A 20,698-nucleotide genomic window follows, 5' to 3' on the forward strand; every position below is an offset into this window, starting at 1 on the left:
CCAAGCATCTTAGGGGAAAAAATGTCAAGACAGGAGAGTCCTCCAATAGTTTAAAGAAGCTTTTTTCAATGTAATGTGAAGTATTACTCAGGAGTGGTATGTTTTCTTTGCTAATTCTCTATGAGATGTGGCATAGGATTCTTAGTTATTACAGTCTCCTTGGTATCTCCACACATTCAAGCTTTTTCCTTTGTGCAATGTGAAAGCCTACTCAAAGCAACAGTCTTTGTCAACACAATGAAAGGTATATACTCATGCAAATGATGGTGCAATATGATTGTTCAGACCATTAATATATGAATTCGGTCCAGACAAAAACCAAACACTGGACAGTCACAGATTCTGCTAAAATATTAAAATTTAATTATACCTTTTCCACAGAGGACTATCGCAAGGCATGAGAAAAGGTATTCTTCGAATAAAGAACAGATATACATCTAAAACAATATATATAAGTTCTAAACGGCAAATTGACAACGAAGTCACAAATACTTTAATATTTAGTATAATATAGTGTACATGTTCATATAGAATATAAATTAGATCTTAATTCCATCCGCCGTTTACTTTTTCAGTGACAATGGTCTAAATTTTTACATTATATACATTAAAATACTAAAATGTTAAAAACCTTTTAATATAGGTACAATTCAATAACTGGGAAAATACACTAGATCTGTCATTTTGTACACTATCTAAATCAAACTTTCTATACAGTGTTCTCTGCAAAAATAAATGGCACTTTTACATGCAACAAGACACACAATACAAGTGTGTGTGTTAACAGCATATTATGTGAGTAGGAGGGAAACTATAAAACTCATTCACTCACACAGTTGAGAATCAGAAATAAAATTGGTGGGAAACATTGCGACAAACCTTCTCTTCTTCGTGTTATTTTAATGCTAATGAAAGTATACTGCTTTCAATACTAATCTAACATTAAAAAACAAAGATACAGTGTACTATGAAATTTAAGTCATGTAACAGTATCACAGACTTACTTAGACAACATAATGGACAGTAAACAGATCCTTTATGAATTTAAAAAAAAAAGTCAGCCCTGTCTCTGGGTCACAGCATCTAGGCTGCTTTTGTGTTGACAGTTTCCAAAATTACTTCTGCCACTCTGAATTGTGCATCAGTAGTCAGATGAGTTTTCCGGACTTCATTATGCCATTGTGTAACCATAGCTTCCACAGTGTAATGCCACAAGAAGCCTGTTCTTAAGGGTTTCTTTGCTTGGGTATTCAGGTAACTTGAGCATGTTGATACTAAAATAAAAGCATCACCATTAAATAGGAGAAGTAGAAGTAAAAATTTGATTGTTTTGTACTAGGTAATTAACATGAAACTGTCCTCTCAAATATGTATTCAAATCAGAAAACCCTGAAGTTGTCATATTTATGAAAAAACGCACTGCTGCATTGCAGTACCCGTCAGCATTCAAATGTACTGCAAGAAAATAAGTTCCTTGTGGTTTAAAGTAAAAAGCAACACAGTAATTTAGCTTGAAGCGTCCCTTAGTGATATTGTACTGCCTTCCATTAACTACATGGGAGTAGTTAAGGTTTCTCCTTCAAAAATATACCTACTTATGGCTTAACAACCAGTTTTATATTGGATCGTGGGTATGCTCCAAACTGACCAAAGGTTTTCCTTTTAATTAGGTTGTACAAGAGGGTTGTACCTGAAGTGTAAAACAAATAATGAAAACAATGAAAGGATTCTGCTCGGTTTCTTAATGCATTTAAATGAAACTATTTAACATACCATGTACTTGATGTTGGTAGCAAATTTGGAGTGTATGGCACAGCTGCAATTGTGAAATTCTGCAATCCACTGCCACCCATTATATGGGCAAAGCCACCATGAGGAACCCTGGAACTGAAAGCATCCACCAATTATTAAAACATTAAAAGGGTACTTGGGAGCTGAAAAACCAGCACACTGTAGAAATCTTGTATTGCCACGGCTAATGACCACCTGCTAAAAAATGGTTACCGACCTTTCTGCAACTATTGTTCTTCGAGATGTGTGCACATGTCCACTCCATTAGAGGTGCATGTACAACTCATATACAGTTCGCAGATAACGTTTTCCCCCTCAGCAGTACTCACTGGGGCAGCTCAAGCACCCTCTACGGCCAAGCGCCACTGCATGCCAGTAGAAGAGGACAGAGTCGCCCCCAATCCTCCTCAGCTCCTTCTTACTGGATAGATTCTGATAGAGAGAGGAAGGAGGGCGGGTTGTAGAATGGACTGGGCAACACATCTGAAAGAACGACAGTTACAGAAAGGTAGGTAACAGCTTTTTCTTCAAGTGATTGCACATGTTCATTCTATTATAGGTGATTCACAAGCAGATTAACATGGAGGTGGATTTGGAGTCTACCCGATCATTGTAAAACTGGCATTGTTCCTGGACTGATGGGAAACTACATAATGCGCAGTAAAAGCAAGTACTGATGACCAGACTGCTGCTTTGCAAATATCTAAATAGGTACTTGGACTAGAAAAGCTCCTGAAGTTGTATGTTCTCTACTCAAACGAGCCAACAATCGTGGCATGACATTAGCTAACTGGCAGCACAAACAAATACGAGAGAAAATCCTCTGAGTGGAAACTAGCATGCCTTTCACCCTGTCCACAAATCACAACAAATGACTGCATTGAAGTTCTAAAGGGTCTGGTGCTATCCAAGAATACGGCTTTCCTCGCACCCAACAAATAAAGCTCCTCCTCATCTGTATGCATGGTGAGGCTTCAGGAAAAACATCAGGCAATGTATTTGCTAATGTGGAAACTGGAAGCCACCTTGGTCAAGAATTTTGGGTGAGGGTACAGGTAAATTTTATCCCCATGGAAAATTGTACAAGGATGTTCTGAAACCACGGCTCAAAATTCACCCAATCTCCTTGTTGATGTTATAGGAACCAGAGAAAACACTTTCACAGAGAGGTAGAGTAGGGAGAGCATGTCGCAAGAGGTGCAAAGAGAGGTCCCACTGATTTTGTTAGTAAAGTTGAGATCCCACAGGGGAACAAGTCTTATACTCAAGGGTATAATCTGTTCAACTCTTAGAAATCTGGGCACTGCCTTGAGAGGTGGGCGGCTGTGGAGCAGTGGCTGTTGGCTGGGCATCAAGCTCTGAAGGCAGCGTCCTGCCAGCAGCAGTGCAGAAGTAAGGGTAGCAGTACTTCAACCCCCACTTCAATAAACTTGCAACTCCCCCCTCCCCACAACTCCTTTTTCGGTTAGGACCCCTACAATTACAACAATGTGAAATTTCGATTTAAATAGCTGAAATAATAAAATTTACAATTTTTAAAATCCTATGACTGTGAAATTGACCAAAATAGACTGTGAATTTGTCCAGATGTCGTGACCATTCATGATGAGGGGAGAGAGACCTGTGTCGGTGATCTGCCAACTTGTTCTACTCTCCTGGAAGGCAAACAACTTTGAGGTGAATGGAGTTAGTTATGCAGACTTCCCAAAATAGAACTGCTTCTGGCACAGTTGGGCGGAACATGATCCTTCTTGTCTATTTATATAAAACAGTGTTTAACAGACAAGATATCAACAGATTTTTTTTCCCAGAATACGTGGATTAAAGACAGAGAAGGCTAGACGACATGTAGTTTCCTGATGTTTATTCGAGTCCTCAGATTCCCATTCTTCTCAGATAAGCAGCTACCAGTGCCATTCACTTTGTGAAAAAAGCAAGGGGCTGCTGATATGGCAAATGGATGTTGTCAAGGTTCCTTCCCCACTCTGAATTCTAGGGTACAGATGTGGGGACCTGCATGAAAAGCCCCCCAAGCTTACTTTTACCAGCTTAGGTAAAAACTTTCCCAATGTACAAACTATTTTACCTTTTGCCCTTGGACTTATCGCTGCCACCACCAAACGTCTAACAGGGATATAATTTGGAAAGAGTCCGTTTGGAAACGTCTTTCCCCCCAAAATCCTCCCAAACGTTACATCCCCTTTCCTGGGGAAGGTTTGATAAAAATCCTCACCAATTTGCATAGGTGACCACAGACCCAAATCCTTGGATCTTAAGAACAATGAAAAAAATTCAGTTTCTTAAAGAAGAATTTTAATAGAAGAAAAAGTAAAAAGAATCACCTCTGTAAAATCAAGATGGTAAATACCTTACAGGGTAATCAGATTCAAAACAGAGAATCCCCCTAGGCAAAACCTTAAGTTACAAAAAGACACAAACAGGAATATCCATTCCATTCAGCACAGCTTATTTTCTCAGCCATTTAAAGAAACCAGAATCTAACGCATACCTAACTAGATTACTTACTAAGTTCTAAGACTCCATTCCTGTTCTGTCCCTGGCAAAAACATCACACAGAGAGAGAGAGAGCGCTTTGTTTCTCCCTCCCCCCAGCTTTTGAAAGTATCTGGTCTCCTCATTGGTCATTTTGTTCAGGTGCCAGCGAGGTTGTCCTAGCTTCTTAACCCTTTACAGGTGAAAGGGTTTTTCCTCTGGCCAGAAGGGATTTTAAAGGTGTTTACCCTTCCCTTTATATTTATGACAGATGTACTGTGAATTGGTAATATGTTCCATTTGCTATGAACCCGAGGAACTTGTGGTTGTCTGGACAGATTGCTATATGGAAGTAAGCATCCTTTAAGATGAGAGCAGTGTAGCAATCACCCTTTTCCAGAGAAGGAATAACGTAAATTGGGTGACCGTGCACAACTTTATTTTCTTCAAGTACTTGTTTAACTCTCAAATCTAAAATAGACTGAGACAACCTTTTGCTTCAGGAATAAGGAAAGAGCAGGAATTAAAAATCCTGCCCTCTGAGGAATAGAGGAACTTCCGCTATTGCTCCCACTAGAAAGAGATTGGTCCTCCTGCTGAAGAACGATCTCATGAGAGTGGTCCGTGAAAAGAGGTGGGGATGTGGAGACAGGAATAAATTGAAGGAAATATCCCACATCCACCATCCGTAGGACCCACTGATCCGATGTGAGTCCTAGCACACAGGAAGTGGGACAGAAGACTGGCAAAGGTATGGGTAGGAACCGATTCATCTGCAAGTACTGGTATGCTGCCCTCAACGAGCCCATCACAATGCATGTTTAGACTGGGCCACTGGTTGAGAGGAACCTGCTGTTGCAGATAACTAGAGGGGTGATGGTAGCTTCCTACAATTCCTGCCTCCTTTTCTTGGCAGGTCTGGGGGACAAAGTACAAAGAGCTGATATCTGCAAGCTTGCTGGAGCCAGAATTGCATCCTCTGTTACCTCTGTATGTAAATTCCAAGGGATTTTAGTGCTACCCTGGAATCTTTTAGGTAATGCAGCCTAACATCCTGTCTTTTCAGAAAAGAGGGATAAACCCTCAAATGGCAAATCCTGGATGGCCTGCTGTACTTCAGGAGCAAGACTAGAACAGAGGTGGGCAAACTACAGCCCGCAGGACTCTCCTGCCCAGCCCCTGAGCTCCTGGCCCAGGAGACTACCCCTGGCTCCTCCCCCGCTGTTCCCCTCCCCCACAGCCTCAGCTCACTGCGCCACCAGTGCAATGCTCTGGGCAACGGGACTGTGAGCTCCTGTGGCAGCGCAGCTGCAGAGCCCGGCCAGACCCGGTGCTCTGTGCTGCATGGCTGCCTGTCCTGGTGCAGCCGCGCCGCTAGCCACTGGTGCTCCAGGCAGCGCAGTAAGGGAGCAGGGAGGAGATTGGATAGAGGGCAAGGGAGTTAGGGGGGTGATCAGGGGCTGGATAGGGGTCGAGGCAGTCAGAAGGCAGGGAACAGGGGGGTTGAATGCGGTCAGGGGACAGGGAGAAGGGGTAGTTGGATGGGGTAGGGGTGTTAGGGGGGCAGTCCCAGGTGGGCCCTCCATACAATTTCAAAAACCCGATGGGGCCCTCAGGCCAAAAAGTTTGCCCGCCCCTGGACTAGAAAATTACAGCGACGAACACCTCCTCATAGCAATAGCAAATGCCATGGAACGAGTCTGGTGCATCCGAACTGTCACAAGCTTACCTTTCGCTACCATGAGAGTGAACTCCTGCCTGGAGTCCTCTGGTAGCCTGTTCTTAAACTTCACGATATTTTCCCATAGGGTGAAGTCATAGCACAGTGATAGACCTCAATGGTACAAGAGCCAAATTAGCATTCAACATTATCCAAAAGAGCCACAGGTAGCGTGAATTCATTTTTTCATTTACTACAGAACTACATATTCACATTTAAACAGTATAGGAGGGGAAATATTTAGTTTCTATTGGGGTGTCAAATAATCACAGTTAACTCATGTGATTAACTCAAAAAAAGTAATCACGATTAAAAAAAGTAATAGCAATTAATCAGTTTTAATAACACTGTTATTTAATACATTTAAATTGATATTGTATTGTTTATTTTGGATGTTTTCTCTACATTTTCAAATATATTAATTTCAAATTACAACACAGTATACAAAGTAGAGAGAGTGCTCACTATATAGTATTTTTATTACAAATATTTGCACTGTAAAAACAACAAAAGAAATAGTATTTTTCAATTCACATCATACAAGTACCATAGTGCAATCTCTTTATAGTGAAAGTGCAACTTACAAATGTAGATTTTTTTTGTTACATTCCTGCAGTCAAAAACAAAACAATGTAAAACTTTAGAGCCTACAAATCCGCTCAGTCCTACTTCTTGTTCAGCCAATCGCTAAGACAAACAAGTTTGTTCACATTTACGGGAGATAATGCTGCCCGCTTCTTATTTACAATGTCACCTGAAAGTGAGAACAGGAGTTCTCATGGCACTTTTGTAGCTGGCACTGCAAGGTATTTACGTGCCAGATATGCTAAACATTTGTATGTCCCTTCATGCTTCAGCCACCATTCCAGAATACATGCTTCCATGCAGATGATGTTCATTAAAAAAATAATGCATTAATTAAATTTGTGGCTGAACTCCTTGGGGGAGAACTGCATGTCTCCTACTCTGTTTTACCCGCATTCTGCCATTTATTTCATATTACAGCAGTCTTGCACGATAAGCCAGCACATGATGTTTGCTTTAAAAACACTTTCACTGCAGATCTGACAAAACGCAAAGAAGATACCAATGTGAGATTTCTAAAGATAGCTACAGTACTCAACCCAAGGTTTAAGAATCTGAAGGGCCTTCCAAAATCCAAGCGGGACAAGATGTAGAGCATGCTTTCAGAAGTCTTAAAAGAGTAACATTCTGATACAGAAACTACAAAACCTGAACCACCAAAAAAGAATATCGACCTTCTGCTGGTGGCATCTGATTCAGATGAAAATGAATATTGTCGGACCACACTGCTTTGGATTGTTATCGAGCAGATCATCATCATCAGCACGGACACATGTCCTCTGGAATGGTTGTTGAAGAATGAAGGGACATATGAAACTTTAGGGCATCTGGCACACAAATATCTTGTGATGCCAGCTACAAAAATGCCATATGAATGCCTGTTCTCACTTTCAGGTGATATTGTAAACAAGAAGCAGGCAGCATTATCTCCCGCAAAGGTAAACAAACTTGTTTGTCTAAGTCATTGGCTGAACAAGAAATAGAACTGAGTGGACTTATAGGCTCTAAAGTTTTATTTTTGAATGCAGTTATTTTTTGTACATAATTCTACATTTGTAAGTTCAACTTGCATGATAGAGATTGCACTACAGTACTTCTATTAGTTGAATTGAAAAATATTACTACTTTTGTTTTTTACAGTGCAAATATTTGTAATAAAAAATATAAACTGAGCACTATACACTTTGTATTGGTGTTGTAATTGAAGTCAATATTTTTGAAAATGTAGAAAATATTCCAAACTATTTAAATAAATAGTATTCTATTATTAACACTATGATTAATCGCAATTATTTTTAATCGCTTGACAGACTAAGTTTTTATATATATTATTCTCACAACAAAATGATGAATCAAGTATTATTTTATCAAATACAACTGGCTAACAAAACAGTAAAAGCTTCCTGATTGGTTAATAAGTTAGAACGGTTAATAATTAAATCACAGTGTTTTAATATGTGCTGCAAAGAGCCAAAGGAGAGACATTAAAGAGCCACAGTCGGAGTGTCACTGTCATAGCATCTTAGGAGAGCCTGCTGGTAAGCAATTCTTAGTTGTAGACCTCCTGTTGAATAAAGTTATTACTCACTCCTTGGCATTGATGCTTAGTGACCCTGCCTCTTGTGCTCATTAGCTGCTGTCACCACCAACACCTAATGGCAAGTGAGGGTTGAAGCCCTTAGAAGGGGTGGAATATCTCCTTTCTGCCCATTTTATCATAGGTGAGAGGAAAGAAGGGAATCTGTCAAAGCATTTTATCCAGTTCCAGAAGGGCTTCATTAAATCAGAAGTGCAACTCTGGAGGGTCCAGCAAACAGTAAAATGTCCAGATGGTGGAATTTCTCATGGACCTCTTCCATGTGAAGGTCTAAAACAGAGGGCACCTTTTTAAGCAGTTCCTGGTGAGCCTTGTGATACTCTGGTGGCAGCAAATCACTCACCCATCTCTACAGCCTCATTTGGTGATGAGGAAGATGATGCACCAGGATGCAGAGACAATGGCTGGTCTGCCTCTTGCAGGGGAGGAGCTCTCAGACTTCCAGTTGCTCAGTACCTGTACAGGTACTAGGCCTCCAAGACTGTTGCCTATGCTGCCAATTATCTCAGTGCATCCTTGAGGAAGTCAACTCAGATGGGTGAGGAAAAGGTCCTAGCAGAGGGAGGGACACCCCACGGTGTCCAGAGCGATCACTGGTATAGGGTGAGGGGGTGGATCCCATGGTTGACTTGTCACTTGCAACGTGCCTATTATTGAGACTGTCTTGACTTCCATGGATCCCAGGGCTCTAATGGAGGACAACCCTCCCTTCCGGTATGGGACACAAAAGATCCCACTTCCAAATCTGACAAAGGTGACTCAGTCCTGCGATAACGGTGGAGCAGAATCATTGTGCACTGGAGACAGTTAAGCTGAACCCGGAGATGCTGATACCAGGGATATTAATGGTGGCATGCCCCTGGAGTGTACCGGCCTCCTAGGTATCAGGAGCGGCACTGGCATCACAGACTCTTGCAGAGCTGGCATAGAGACCTGATATCAGGAGCAGCTGGAACACTTCCTACACTGCCAGGGACACCGGTGCCAGAGGGTTAAGTAATTCTTTTGCAGTAGCGTACACTTCCAGCATCCTCAGTACCGGGACCGGGTCTGAAACAAACTTCAGGGGTTGGCCTCGACAGACCTGACACTGGCTCTGGAGTCGATTAGCCTCACTTTGCAGCAGTGAAGCACTCAGGGGAATCTTTGCCTTCAAAGTCCGTCCCACAAATCTTTCTTTTACCTGACCTCAGTACCGAGATCTTACTGGATAAGGTACCATGTCATTGGCAGATGTGTCTCTCTCTTCTTCGGTACTGTCGATACAGAACATGGTGCCAAAGATGTCTTGGGAGGCACACACTGCGCTGATGGTCTAAGAATGTTCTGAACCCAATGGCTCTGATGAAGGGTGAAGTGCCATCCTCATAAAGAGACAGTTAAGTCTCACTGCTCTGTCTTTTTGAGTAAGGCTTAAATTCTGAGCAAATGTGTTACCTGTCACTGACATGGGACTCCCCCAGATACTTTTGGCAGCTGGGGTGTGGGTCACTGACTGGCATCAGTCTGACACATGACCGGCAAGACTTGAACCCTGGAGAGCAAGGCATGACTTCAGTACCAAATAACAAATTTGGTCCAAAAGGGACCTAACAACTGAAACCTAACTATGTATTACAACTCACTAACTAAGTACTAAATGGAAAAGACTATATACAGAGAGTGAGGGAACTAAACTTGCGATAGCAAGACTGGAAGTGCTCCAACCACTGTCACTGGCTGTAAGAAGGAACTGAGGGTGGATGAGGGGCAGTTCCAGCCTCTTATATTGGCACGCAGCGGTAGAGGGTGCTCAAGCCACCCTAACAGGTACCTCTGAGGAGGAAAGTTCTCTGACAACTGTGCACAAGGCACACACATACCTACAGTGGAACGGACATGTGCAATCACTCAAGGAAGAATGGTTGTTAGCAATAGGTCCCACTCTTCACCAATAGTGAAAATCTCTGCCTCACTCATGTTTTCTGTAATGCTGTTGAAAATGGGAGTGTCCCATTTATGATAGCTGTTAAATTGTTTAAACACTAGATAAGAGGGGCAAGCATGTGTTTGAGGAACTCACTCATTGTTAGCACTTGATGATTTTCCTTTATATATATATATATATATATATATATATATATATATATATAAACCTGTTGTCTTTATAGTTGAAGAAACATCAGTTAAAAAACTACCCTTCCATTATAAAAAGTAAGTTAATCTACCAAATATTCTTGACATGTCTTTTCCAGATCTTTGGCTTTTTTAAGAGTCAAGACTTAACAGTGTGGTATTTCTCACAGTAAAGCCAGTATACTAAAGAAAAGTGACTTAATAGAGTAATTATCAATTGTAATATTGTGGAACACTAAGGAAAATATTAACCGAAGAAATACTGTGAGCTTGACTATAAATCCATTCTCACCCTGAATAATGTGACTCACACTAACCTACAGTATGAGACTCAGCATAGTACCTATACCATTAGAGGCCATCTTTAAAATAGTGGTATAAAAACCTCTTCAATGGTGGGAGTGGGAGGGGTGTTTTGTTTTTTTGTTTTGTATAGTAGTGGTGTTTTCTCTCAGGAGACATGATCCCCCCTCCCATAGTATTCAAAAACAATTAAAAAAAAAAGACAACCAGATAGAGACATAACTCCAAAGGATCCCTCAACCCAAATTCTCAGTAATGAAAAGTCACAATAGTTTCGTAAAAGTGCAACCATTATTTGATATCAACTTAAATTCTTATGTATACAGTGCACATGAATGTTAAAATATAAATGACATTACTATGAGACCCTCACTTGGAATATTAAGATACTGTTCAATAAGAGTTGTAGCTAGAATAAAATAATCTGATAAACACAAGGACATTCTTCTAAAGAATCTGAATATGACTTAAAATTCTGGATTTCAGGTACAGTTTTAAAAATATGCTTGCAAAATAATGAAAAAAACACTGAGTCTTTGCAAGGATTGAATGCGGAAGGAGAATGAAATACCTTCTCAATTCTAGGGGTCAATCTCTCTTTCAAACAGGGTTAAAGCCTACTGGGTGAAGTAGTGGAAATGGGGAGGGCTTGCATTGCCATGTATGTTTTGTGACTAAATAAAGGATTTTATAGTCAAACAGTAATCCAATTAATGGTACTTAAATATTTAGATGCTAAATATCAGTACTAGCTATCCATATCCAACAGATAACCAATATAAACTATTACCACGATGAGATTTAACAGACAACTTTCTTCTTCCAGTATTTATGGTCACCCATGGATGTACAGACTTGGGCTTACACCTTCTGAAGTAACAAAGTTTCTCAAACGGAACTGTGCTTAGAGCTACAATTCAGAATGGTTACAAGTAAAGATTATAAAAGTATCCACTTGTAATGTGCTTATGGTTGTATCTCTCTAACATGATTTTTCCTCCTGAGAATGATGATCTTTTGCTCTACAAACAGTTAAGAGTTCCACATTCAAATACAAAATAAAACTCAGGCCTTCTCATTCATCCAGCTATTAGCTACTGATTCTATGGCTTGGCATCTCATGTCAGTAAGTCAAAATGATACAAAATAGCTAGCTAGGGATATTCTGAAAGACTAATTTGCTGCAGAATTGTGCTTCACAGTATAAACTTTCATTCTGAAAAAAGTTTTAGTCATTTTTATGACGAAAACCTTTCAGATGTGAACCAAATATAAAGTGGTATTATGATATTAACCTCCTGAGTCTGCAGACAGTCTTCAGCAATAGCTCTCGGGGCATAAACTGTTCCCATTCATTTCAATGGAATCCAAACTTGAAGTTTAATGATAACTAAAATATAAACATTAAATATGTCCAGTCTCATGATTAAGAACAAACATATCCATCACTACTGGATGACCCTGAAGCATATTGGGGAAACTGTTGAGCTTAAGTTCTTCAAAAATTTCTACTCACCAGAAATCACAAGCCTGCTCCCACAAATAGAAGGAAAATGGAAAATGCATATCCTCCTCAGTGATAAAACATTAACCGACTCCTGGTGCAAAATCACTTTTCCTCCCATGACTTCCTCCATGCCAAAAGCCCCAAGTTACCTCCCACCCACAGCAAACGGTAGACTCCTAAGTGAGTATTCAGTTAAGAAAAAACACAGTTCTTGGTCAGGAAATGTGTCTTTCCATTTGCAATCCAGTTGATTCAAGAGTACGAGTAACATATGAAATATAAACAGAAATATTTCTCACCTGCCAGTAACAAATTGTAATAGTAACACTCGTTCTTCCTGAGTTAGTTCTTCTACAACATCCCAGAACCACTAAATGAAAAATAAGTTTAAAAAAAGTTTTCATTTTCCATTAATTTGAAAAAAAAGATATAAACAAATAAGGGCACATTTATAAATTTATGGTTTAAATTATGGAAATTAGCTCCGAGTCGGATTCATACCTCATTTTATTATGCGACATTCCCATCTTAAGTGATTTATAGGAATACTTTGGTTAATGTAAGTTTTCATCCAAAAATAGCAAAAACTTTGAAGGATTAAAATACAATATTCTCCATCCATTCAGCTGGGACTTTACCTGAACAACAGGGTCTTCTCTTTCATAGCCACTTGTGTAGTCTGTATTTTTTATCCAATCACTCACATCAATTTCTGGCATACCAGACAGCAACAGCTCCTTCAGGGGAAAAAAAACACAAATCCTGATTAGTCTTCTCGACAAACAATTAATTTTGAAGAGTGCAGTTGCCTTAATTAAAGAATAATCCTGAATGAAACCAAGACGCCTTTTCTGTTCCAATTTGCTTTTAATACTTTATTCCTAATAATAAATAAGATATCAAATCTTATAATACAGGATCCTTGAGTCTCCTACATTTTAAATAAGACAGGCAAACCTTTGTGTATTATTTAATTCCACCTGCAAGTCATCAGAAGTAGAAATTTAATTACAAGCAAGTGCAGTGTAAGCAAGGGAGCTAGTACAGTCCTGGTACCGGAGTTCCTCTAGAGCCAACCTATCTACCCGTCCTGCAGGCAAGGTGGATCTTTGCAGACTACTAGCTCTCCAATGAACAGAAATGGATTGGCTGAAAAACCTCTCTCCTTGACTGGGAAAGTCTTGTGCCACAGCTGGAGGTAGTTTTTTCTTTGGCCTTCTCTCCTGGCAAGGGGGAAGCAACTTTCATCCTTTTTGGCAGAGATAATCCAAATCCATATCTGATCTACTGTGAGACAGAAGGAAGACTAGCATCTTTCTAAACAGGCTGTTCTCAGTAGAGGGATGCCAAAAATCCATTAGAGTTGGAGGATCAACCTACGCTGAGACAATGAGGAGGGGCACCATACTAATTCATTACTTCCAGACTAAGACAATTTAATATTTTAGATATGAAAGTAGAAGTCAAAGATACAATGTCAAAGTAGGTAAAAGCATTCTCAGACACCAGGACCCCTTTTAATAAAACAGATTCTAAGGGGAACAGTTAAGTGTATGAGGGTTGCAAAGTTTGTCTGCACTGAACTACATATTCAACCTTACTATAAAATGCATCAGATCCCTTATATAAGAATGAGAAATCCTTTGTGTTTTATGGTTGCACAGACCTCTGATAATGGAAGAAATCCTCTTAAAAAGCATACTTGAATATTAAAAACCAAAACACTTGCATAACTGGAAGACTGTGGTGTTAATTTCATTTTGAAAGGTCTGAATCAGTTGCTATCTCTACAATAAAACCTGCTAAAGATTTTACAGGTTAAGAAATTTTAAGTCTGTAAGTGATCACCTGATATGACAGGTTTTCCTTTTTAATAATAATAAAACATTCTTTAAATTTTAATATAATATTTTTGAATGCTATATTAAAATATCAATGTTGGTTTTAAATTTAGAGAAGTACAGGTTAGTGGCTGTACCACAAACTACTATTCAGAAGGCCAAATTTGGAGCTTAAAGCTGTGTTTTGTTCCTTGCCCAGCAGGAGCTGAATGCATTGTGGAGAAGAAGAAAAGGGAGCAAAAGAGGCACACTGTTCTTAACACTTGTCTGACACACCTTGCTGATCTGAGGATTGAAGATCAGGTTCTAGACTGACCCCACCACCTTAATCGAGGTGACAGTGACAGAACAGACATGAGGGGAGGAGATACCCAATGATCAAAAAAGCATCCCTGAGAGGGGACAGAAGAAAATAAAATGCTTAATGAACAGCAGCAAAACTTTTGTGAAGGCCTCCAGTTAGAACTCAGTGGACTGGCAGAACAGCATAATCTACAATATGGGGGGTGGGGGGGGTGTAATTTCAACATTCTACAAAAAATAGCACATATGACGAATCACAGGGCAATATTTCAACTCCTTCAGATAGTGTGTCTAATGAACTGGTGTCCCTAACATGACAACTTGGAATTGTATTTAAGCTTGCATGTGTGCGCACATGTGTACTATGTACAACGGGATCTTAGACGTACATAGATAGGGGGCAGCAAGACAAAGGACAAAATGCTGAAGAAATGAAAGTCCGCATTTCTTTAAGAACAAGGGAAGCAAATTAATTTTCAGTGGCTTCTCTGTTCCCCCTCCAATGACACCCTAAATGTGTGTACAAATACACATACACTTTGCAGGAGAAAACATGAGAGCATTTTAGAAATTTGTAACATCAGCACATGCAAGTGTTGGTTTCACAAGTACAAATATTAGAAGACATGCTGAACTTTTAAATATGTACACGTAGTGGAGGCTAGAACTCTTCGGAATAAAATAAATGGGACAAGACTGCATAAGAAGGATTTTTTATGGAATTTCTGCTCTGAATTTTCTGGTTTTAGTAAAAGATTTGGGTGTTAGTTTAACTACAAAACTCCAGTAGAAGTAAAATTTCCAATCTTAACTATTTTACATTAAATAATATTTAATGCTTGTAGTTTGATCTATGTTTTTACATTCAGTGAGACTTGGGCTCCTAAATCATTATGAAAATTTTACACCAAGTGATTTTGTGGCTTAGGAAGAAGGAAAGAAGAGAAACATCCAGATAGGGAAACAAATCATGGAATATCATGGAAAACAGGCAGAAAAGACCCAGACTGGTCATTTTCTCCAAGGTATTAAGTAGGTATATATGTAGTCAGAGATGAAAAATGCAGCAACTCCACGAAGATTTTTTAGGAAAGTAAATTTGAATTTGATTCAGAGAGTAGGAAATGGGTGAAGATGATAAACAAACTAGGCAATAGGAGCGTTTCCTGAAGTTTCCTGAAGGGAATTATGGACACCACAAGACACATGCACTTTCTATCTTGGGTATTACAAAGCAAGACTTTACTCTTATAATGAGTGATCAATAGTACCATCTTTCAGGAAAATGCTCACCTAAGGTAATCAGCGTGAACAAGGACAGATATTTCAGAGCAGGTGTACAGAAGTGAAAACCAAAGCATGGATATCAAATTATCATCTTTCAAAACACTGAGCTTTACTTTTACCTCATTACATTAGTGATCAAGTGCTGAATGCTGTCAGTTACAAATATAGGCACTGCTGCTTACCAGTTCATATTCATCAAAAAGCTGTATAAGAGAAGGTGGTATGAACATATGAAATCCTTGCAAAAAAGCATTTATCTGAGGTTGAATGGCTCTTGTCATTCGAAGTTCAGTAACAAGTTGGACATACTCAGCCTGCAAAGAAAGATACTGAACATTAAAACGAGATATTTTATGGTAAAAATACATGAACATACATATGCACAAACAAAGTTCTGCCTACATTAAGATTATCATTAAAAGTAAATTCTAGCTGCGACTTTGAATGCATCCTTCACTCACCTAACCGAGACTGGCAACTGCAGCACACATGGCCACATTTTCAAAAGGCCTCTTAAAAAGAGAAAGAGAGACCTACGAAGTTTGAGCAAGCACCCTTCTGTTTCCTTTTTGCCCATACAAATGTATGTAGCACAGCCATATTTTGTGGGGCATGTTTTTGGAGACCACTTCTGGAATGACAGTGCAGCACAGTCCCAGCAGGGGTTTGGATCTATACCAGGGGTGACCTATCTGAGCTTGAGAAGGAGCCAGAATTTACCAATGTACATTGCCAAAGAGCCATAGTAATATGTCAGCAGCCCCCCACTGGCTCCCCCCTCACTCCCAGCGGCAGCCCCACCGATCAGCACCTCCCCCTCCCTCCCCACACCTCCCAATCATCTGTTTCATGGCATGCAGGAGGTGGGGGGGACGGGGAGGAAGAGGAGGAGCGAGGGCACGGCCTGTGAAAGAGCCAGGGGTTGAGCAGTGAGTATCCCCAGCACATTGGAAAGTTGGCACCTGTAGCTTCAGCCCCAGAGTCGGTGCCTATACAAGGAGCCGTACATTAACTTCTGAAGAGCAACATGTGGCTCCAGAGCCACATGTTGGCCACTCCAATCTAGACCAAGAATGTTAATGGAATTTTACCTTGTCATTTTCTGACTGAATGAACAATACAACCTCAACGTTCTTAAAATCAGTTTGGATGGAATTTCCTTTTCTTGTTTTTTAACAAACAGGAGAAAAACAGAAGACTCACAATATGAAAATATTCAGTTGGACACCACTGAAATACTGTATCCCATACATTTTAAGCAATTGCCAGTGGGAACCTCTTACTCGCCACCTTCCAAGATACACACTAAATGAAACAAGGCCTTGGCTCACTCCCATTTTATCATTCAAAACTGCTACTACTATGGAGCAGACAAAAAGGAAAAGGGACTTTCAGATGGGGGCAGAAAGACAGCCCCTTCCAGCTTTACACTGCCTGGACCATGTACATAGCACCATGCGCTCGTGCACAGCTTGCCAGTCTATTCCAGCTCATCTTGATGCACAATATATAAGTCTTTAACACATTCTCTTTACTCAATGCAGACATCTTTCTACTTGGGAACCGAAAACTTATGCCAAGACTTCTCAAAACTAAGTTAAATCAACTTTGACTCCAAGTGATGCATGATTTCTAATTATTGGAAAAAAAAAAAAAGGTATTTCCAGGCTTACCCACCAAACAGATTAACTGAGTTACTGTCTGTGATGATTTGGGGAATCTGTCTATGTACAGTTTATAAATTCTGCTTGGATGTTATGAAGTTGCTATAAAAATTTAATCAGGGAATTCTATGTGGACGTGGAATCCATCATGTGCTAACATGGACTGTAGCACATTCCTACCAGACCAGGGTCAATAGAAAGTCATTAACTTTAACGTGTCCTGGACTGAAAAACTGCTTTGCTAAAGAGGCTGACTGGAACTGGAAGACGCTTCTTCCTCCAACTTGTCTGAAAGGATGGAAAAGTAGAGAGAAACTGGAAAATTCCCCAAACAGAACAAAGGGATAGAGGTGACAGAGCAGGATTTAAAAAGGACTCCCAGGGAGAAGCCTTTTAGAGGGACAGAAAGCTTGGGACAGGCATAGAAGAGACAAGTATGCTTTTGTAGCAGCGGTCTGTTTGAACTGTGGGACGAACCAAGGTCAGAGAAAGCAAGCTGAGCTGGAAAGATTCCACGTTTCTGAAGAAAAGAAAAAGTTGCAGGGAAAGGATCCTGGGCACCCCAGGGGACTCTGCCCAAGGGCAAAGAACTCTCAAAATGGTGAAGAACCCAAGACAGGGAAATTAATATAGGTTTATTTTATACACATCTGTATATTTCTTGTGCTATGTGGAGATCAACGGTGTTTTTGGATCCTGTACAAAGTCTGTCTGTTGGCTTTCACTGTCACACACCTCTTAAGAGGTGAATTGTAAACCAGAAGGTTCACAGCTTTGGTAGGATTCTGGGGACTGTTCAAGAGCTGCTGGGGATGTCTGGGGCAGACTGCACTAATTTAAGGGCTTAGACAATGGAGTACCCACTCCCATGAGGGGCATCACACACGAAGTCTGCATCTTGAGTGTGTGCTTAGAGGCCCAAAGCCACAAACAGTGCCTAAACTCTGCCCAGTCCCATCAAGTGAAGGGCACAGAGGATTCAGCATTGAATCCCCTCACAGCTGTCTAGTGAAAGTCCAACAGCAGGAGCTCAGCCAGATCTGAGACACCATCTTGTTCCAAAACAACAAGTTTGGACACAGTTTCTACTTAAGTTTTTATACCATACCCATCACCACAGCATCTAAGCATCTGGTTTCTTGAAGAATCAATTAACCTCTCTGCCTCCAGTTCCCCATTTACACACTGAAGATACAATAGAAACTCAGAGTTACGAACACCAGAGTTACAAACTGACCAGTCAACCACACATCTCATTTGGAACTGGAAGTACGCAATCAGGCAGCAGCAGAGAAAAAAAGCAATACAGTACAGTACTGTATTAAACATAAAGTACTAAAAAATAATGGGAACGTGTAAAAAAAGATTTGTCAAGGTAAGGAAACTGTTTTCGTGCTGATTTCATTTAAATTAACATGGTTAAAAGCAGCATTTTTTTTTTCTGCACAGTAAAGTTTCAAAGCTGAATTAAGTCAATGGTCAGCTGTAAACTTTTGAAACAACCACCATAATGTTTTGTTCAGCGTTACAAACATTTCAGAGTTACAAACAACCTCCATTCCCGAGGTGTTTGTAACTCCGAGGTTCTACTGTAAGTTGATATCTAAAGTGACATTTTAAAAATATCCCTATTTTGAAAGCCTGCCCAATTTCAGAGAAATCCCTTATACACCTCTGCCCCAATATAACATGGGTTTGCATACAACACAGTAAAGCAGGCTTCCTCCCCTGCACCCCAGGATCTGGGAGCTGGGGGGTGCACTTTTGGGGGCCCCGCAGGCCCAGGTGATTAGCAGGGGGCCAGGAGCAGCCCGCTCCACTTCCCTCGCCTCAGCCCCAGCTGTGTCGCTCGGGGGAGGGAGCTTGGGGGAAGAGATCTCTCCCCCCCCCCACCCTCACCGGCAGCAGCGGAAGCGGAGCAGCCCGACCCCAGCCCTCTCCACTCTGCCAGCTCCCAGCCACGGCGCTTCGCTCCCAGCCGCCAATGAGTGCGGTGGGCATCCTTTCCCCAACCTCCCTGCACTCCCCGGCGGCAGGAAGTGGAGAGCTGCGGCTGAGAGCTGGAGGAGTGCAGCGGGCTGGGGCTGCATCGCTCCACTTCCCGCCGCAGGTGAGTGCGGGGGGCGTCTTTTCCCCAACCTCCGTGCACTCCCCGGCAGCAGCGGAAGCGAAGCAGACCGGTCCCAGTCCGCTCCACTCCGCCAGCTCCCAGCTGCAGTGGGAAGCTGAGCGCCGCTAGTGAGTGTGGGGGGTGTCCTTTCCCCAACCCCCCCGCACTGACCAACGGAGGGAAGCAGAGCGCCACAGCTGGGAGCTGACGGAGTGCAGCGGGCTGGGGCCACATTTCTCCGCTTTCCACCGCTGCCGGTGAGTGACTGTCAGGGGACAGGGATGTGGATAGGGGTCGGGGCAGTCAGGGGACAGGGAGGTTGGGTATGGGGTGGGGTCCTGGGGTGATTAGGGACGGGGGTCTCTGGAGAGGACGGTCAGGGAACAAGGAGCAGGGGGGCCAAAGCAAGTTCGATATAACGCGGTTTCACATAGAACATGGTTTCACATATAACACGGTAAGATTTTTTTGGCTCCTGCGGACCGCGTTACATCGGGATAGAGGTGTACTTTATCCTAACAAGAACTGGTAGCCTCTTCAAAATTGGAAGAAATTCTTTTTTCAGTGTAAATGTGAGATGAATGATTAGTTAAATGTTTGTGAAGTGCTTGCAAGAGGAGAAGGGTTACTTAAGTACATCTTCAACTAAGATTCCGGTCTCTTCCAAGGTCACCACTGAATGGTAGGCTAAACCAGGTTGAGGGAACCCATGGGGGGAGAGACACCTCTGGTGAGAAAAAATGCTAATCTCCAACATGCATAGGACTGGGAATGGTTTAAGAACACTTTTCTAGATGCCCAAAAAGCCACAATCCCACAGTCGAGGAAGGCGGCCATAATGGTTTTAAAAAACAAAAAACCAAAACGGATTTAACAGGGAAGTGAAGACGGCTATAAAAAAAATTCATTTGTATATCAGGAGGATGTTAAATAGCAGCTACTAAAGTTAAGCATTTTAAAATCAGCAGTTCCAGACAATCTGCATCCAAGGGTCTTAAAAGCTGACTGAAGAGTTCACTGGATTGGTAATGATTATTTTCAGTTAAGTTAACATACCGCGGAAGTTCCAGTAGACTGGAAGAAAGCTCATTATGTGCCAATATATGAAAAGAAACAGGATGACCCAGGTAATTATAGGCCTGTCTGTCTGACATTGACCCTGGGCAAGATAGTGGAACAGTTGGTACAGGAAAGAATTCAAGAAGGGTAATATGGGTTTATGGAAACATGGGTTTATGGAAAATAAACATGGGTTCATGGAAAATAGTCTATCAAACTAACTTGATATCTTTTTCTTATGAGATTACAGGTTTGCTTGACTAAGGCAATAGTGTTGATGTAGTATACTTTGACTTAGTCCCAACATGACATTTTGATAAAAA

The 20,698-nt window shown here is 41.1% G+C and overlaps 1 protein-coding gene across 5 annotated transcripts in view; it reads right to left on the reverse strand.

Annotated features, from left to right (window-relative positions):
• Positions 1 to 340: 340 nt before the first annotated feature.
• The window catches only part of HACE1 (HECT domain and ankyrin repeat containing E3 ubiquitin protein ligase 1), a 91,803-nt gene continuing 71,445 nt past the window's right edge, over positions 341 to 20,698 (reverse strand). For 4 of the 5 annotated variants that reach the window (XM_073336880.2, XM_073336879.1, XM_073336883.2 and 1 more), the window contains 5 exons: positions 15,725 to 15,856; positions 12,750 to 12,848; positions 12,411 to 12,481; positions 1,774 to 1,887; positions 341 to 1,274 (listed from right to left, as the gene is read on the reverse strand). In XM_073336880.2, coding sequence (XP_073192981.1) covers positions 1,172 to 1,274; positions 1,774 to 1,887; positions 12,411 to 12,481; positions 12,750 to 12,848; positions 15,725 to 15,856 — 519 coding nt within the window. In that variant the 3' untranslated portion in view covers positions 341 to 1,171. The remainder of the gene's footprint in view (positions 1,275 to 1,773; positions 1,888 to 12,410; positions 12,482 to 12,749; positions 12,849 to 15,724; positions 15,857 to 20,698) is intronic. The other variant, XM_073336881.1, reaches the window with a different exon arrangement.

The sequence above is a fragment of the Lepidochelys kempii genome, chromosome 3, assembly GCF_965140285.1.
Source record: "Lepidochelys kempii isolate rLepKem1 chromosome 3, rLepKem1.hap1, whole genome shotgun sequence".
Lineage (NCBI taxonomy): Eukaryota > Metazoa > Chordata > Testudines > Cheloniidae > Lepidochelys > Lepidochelys kempii.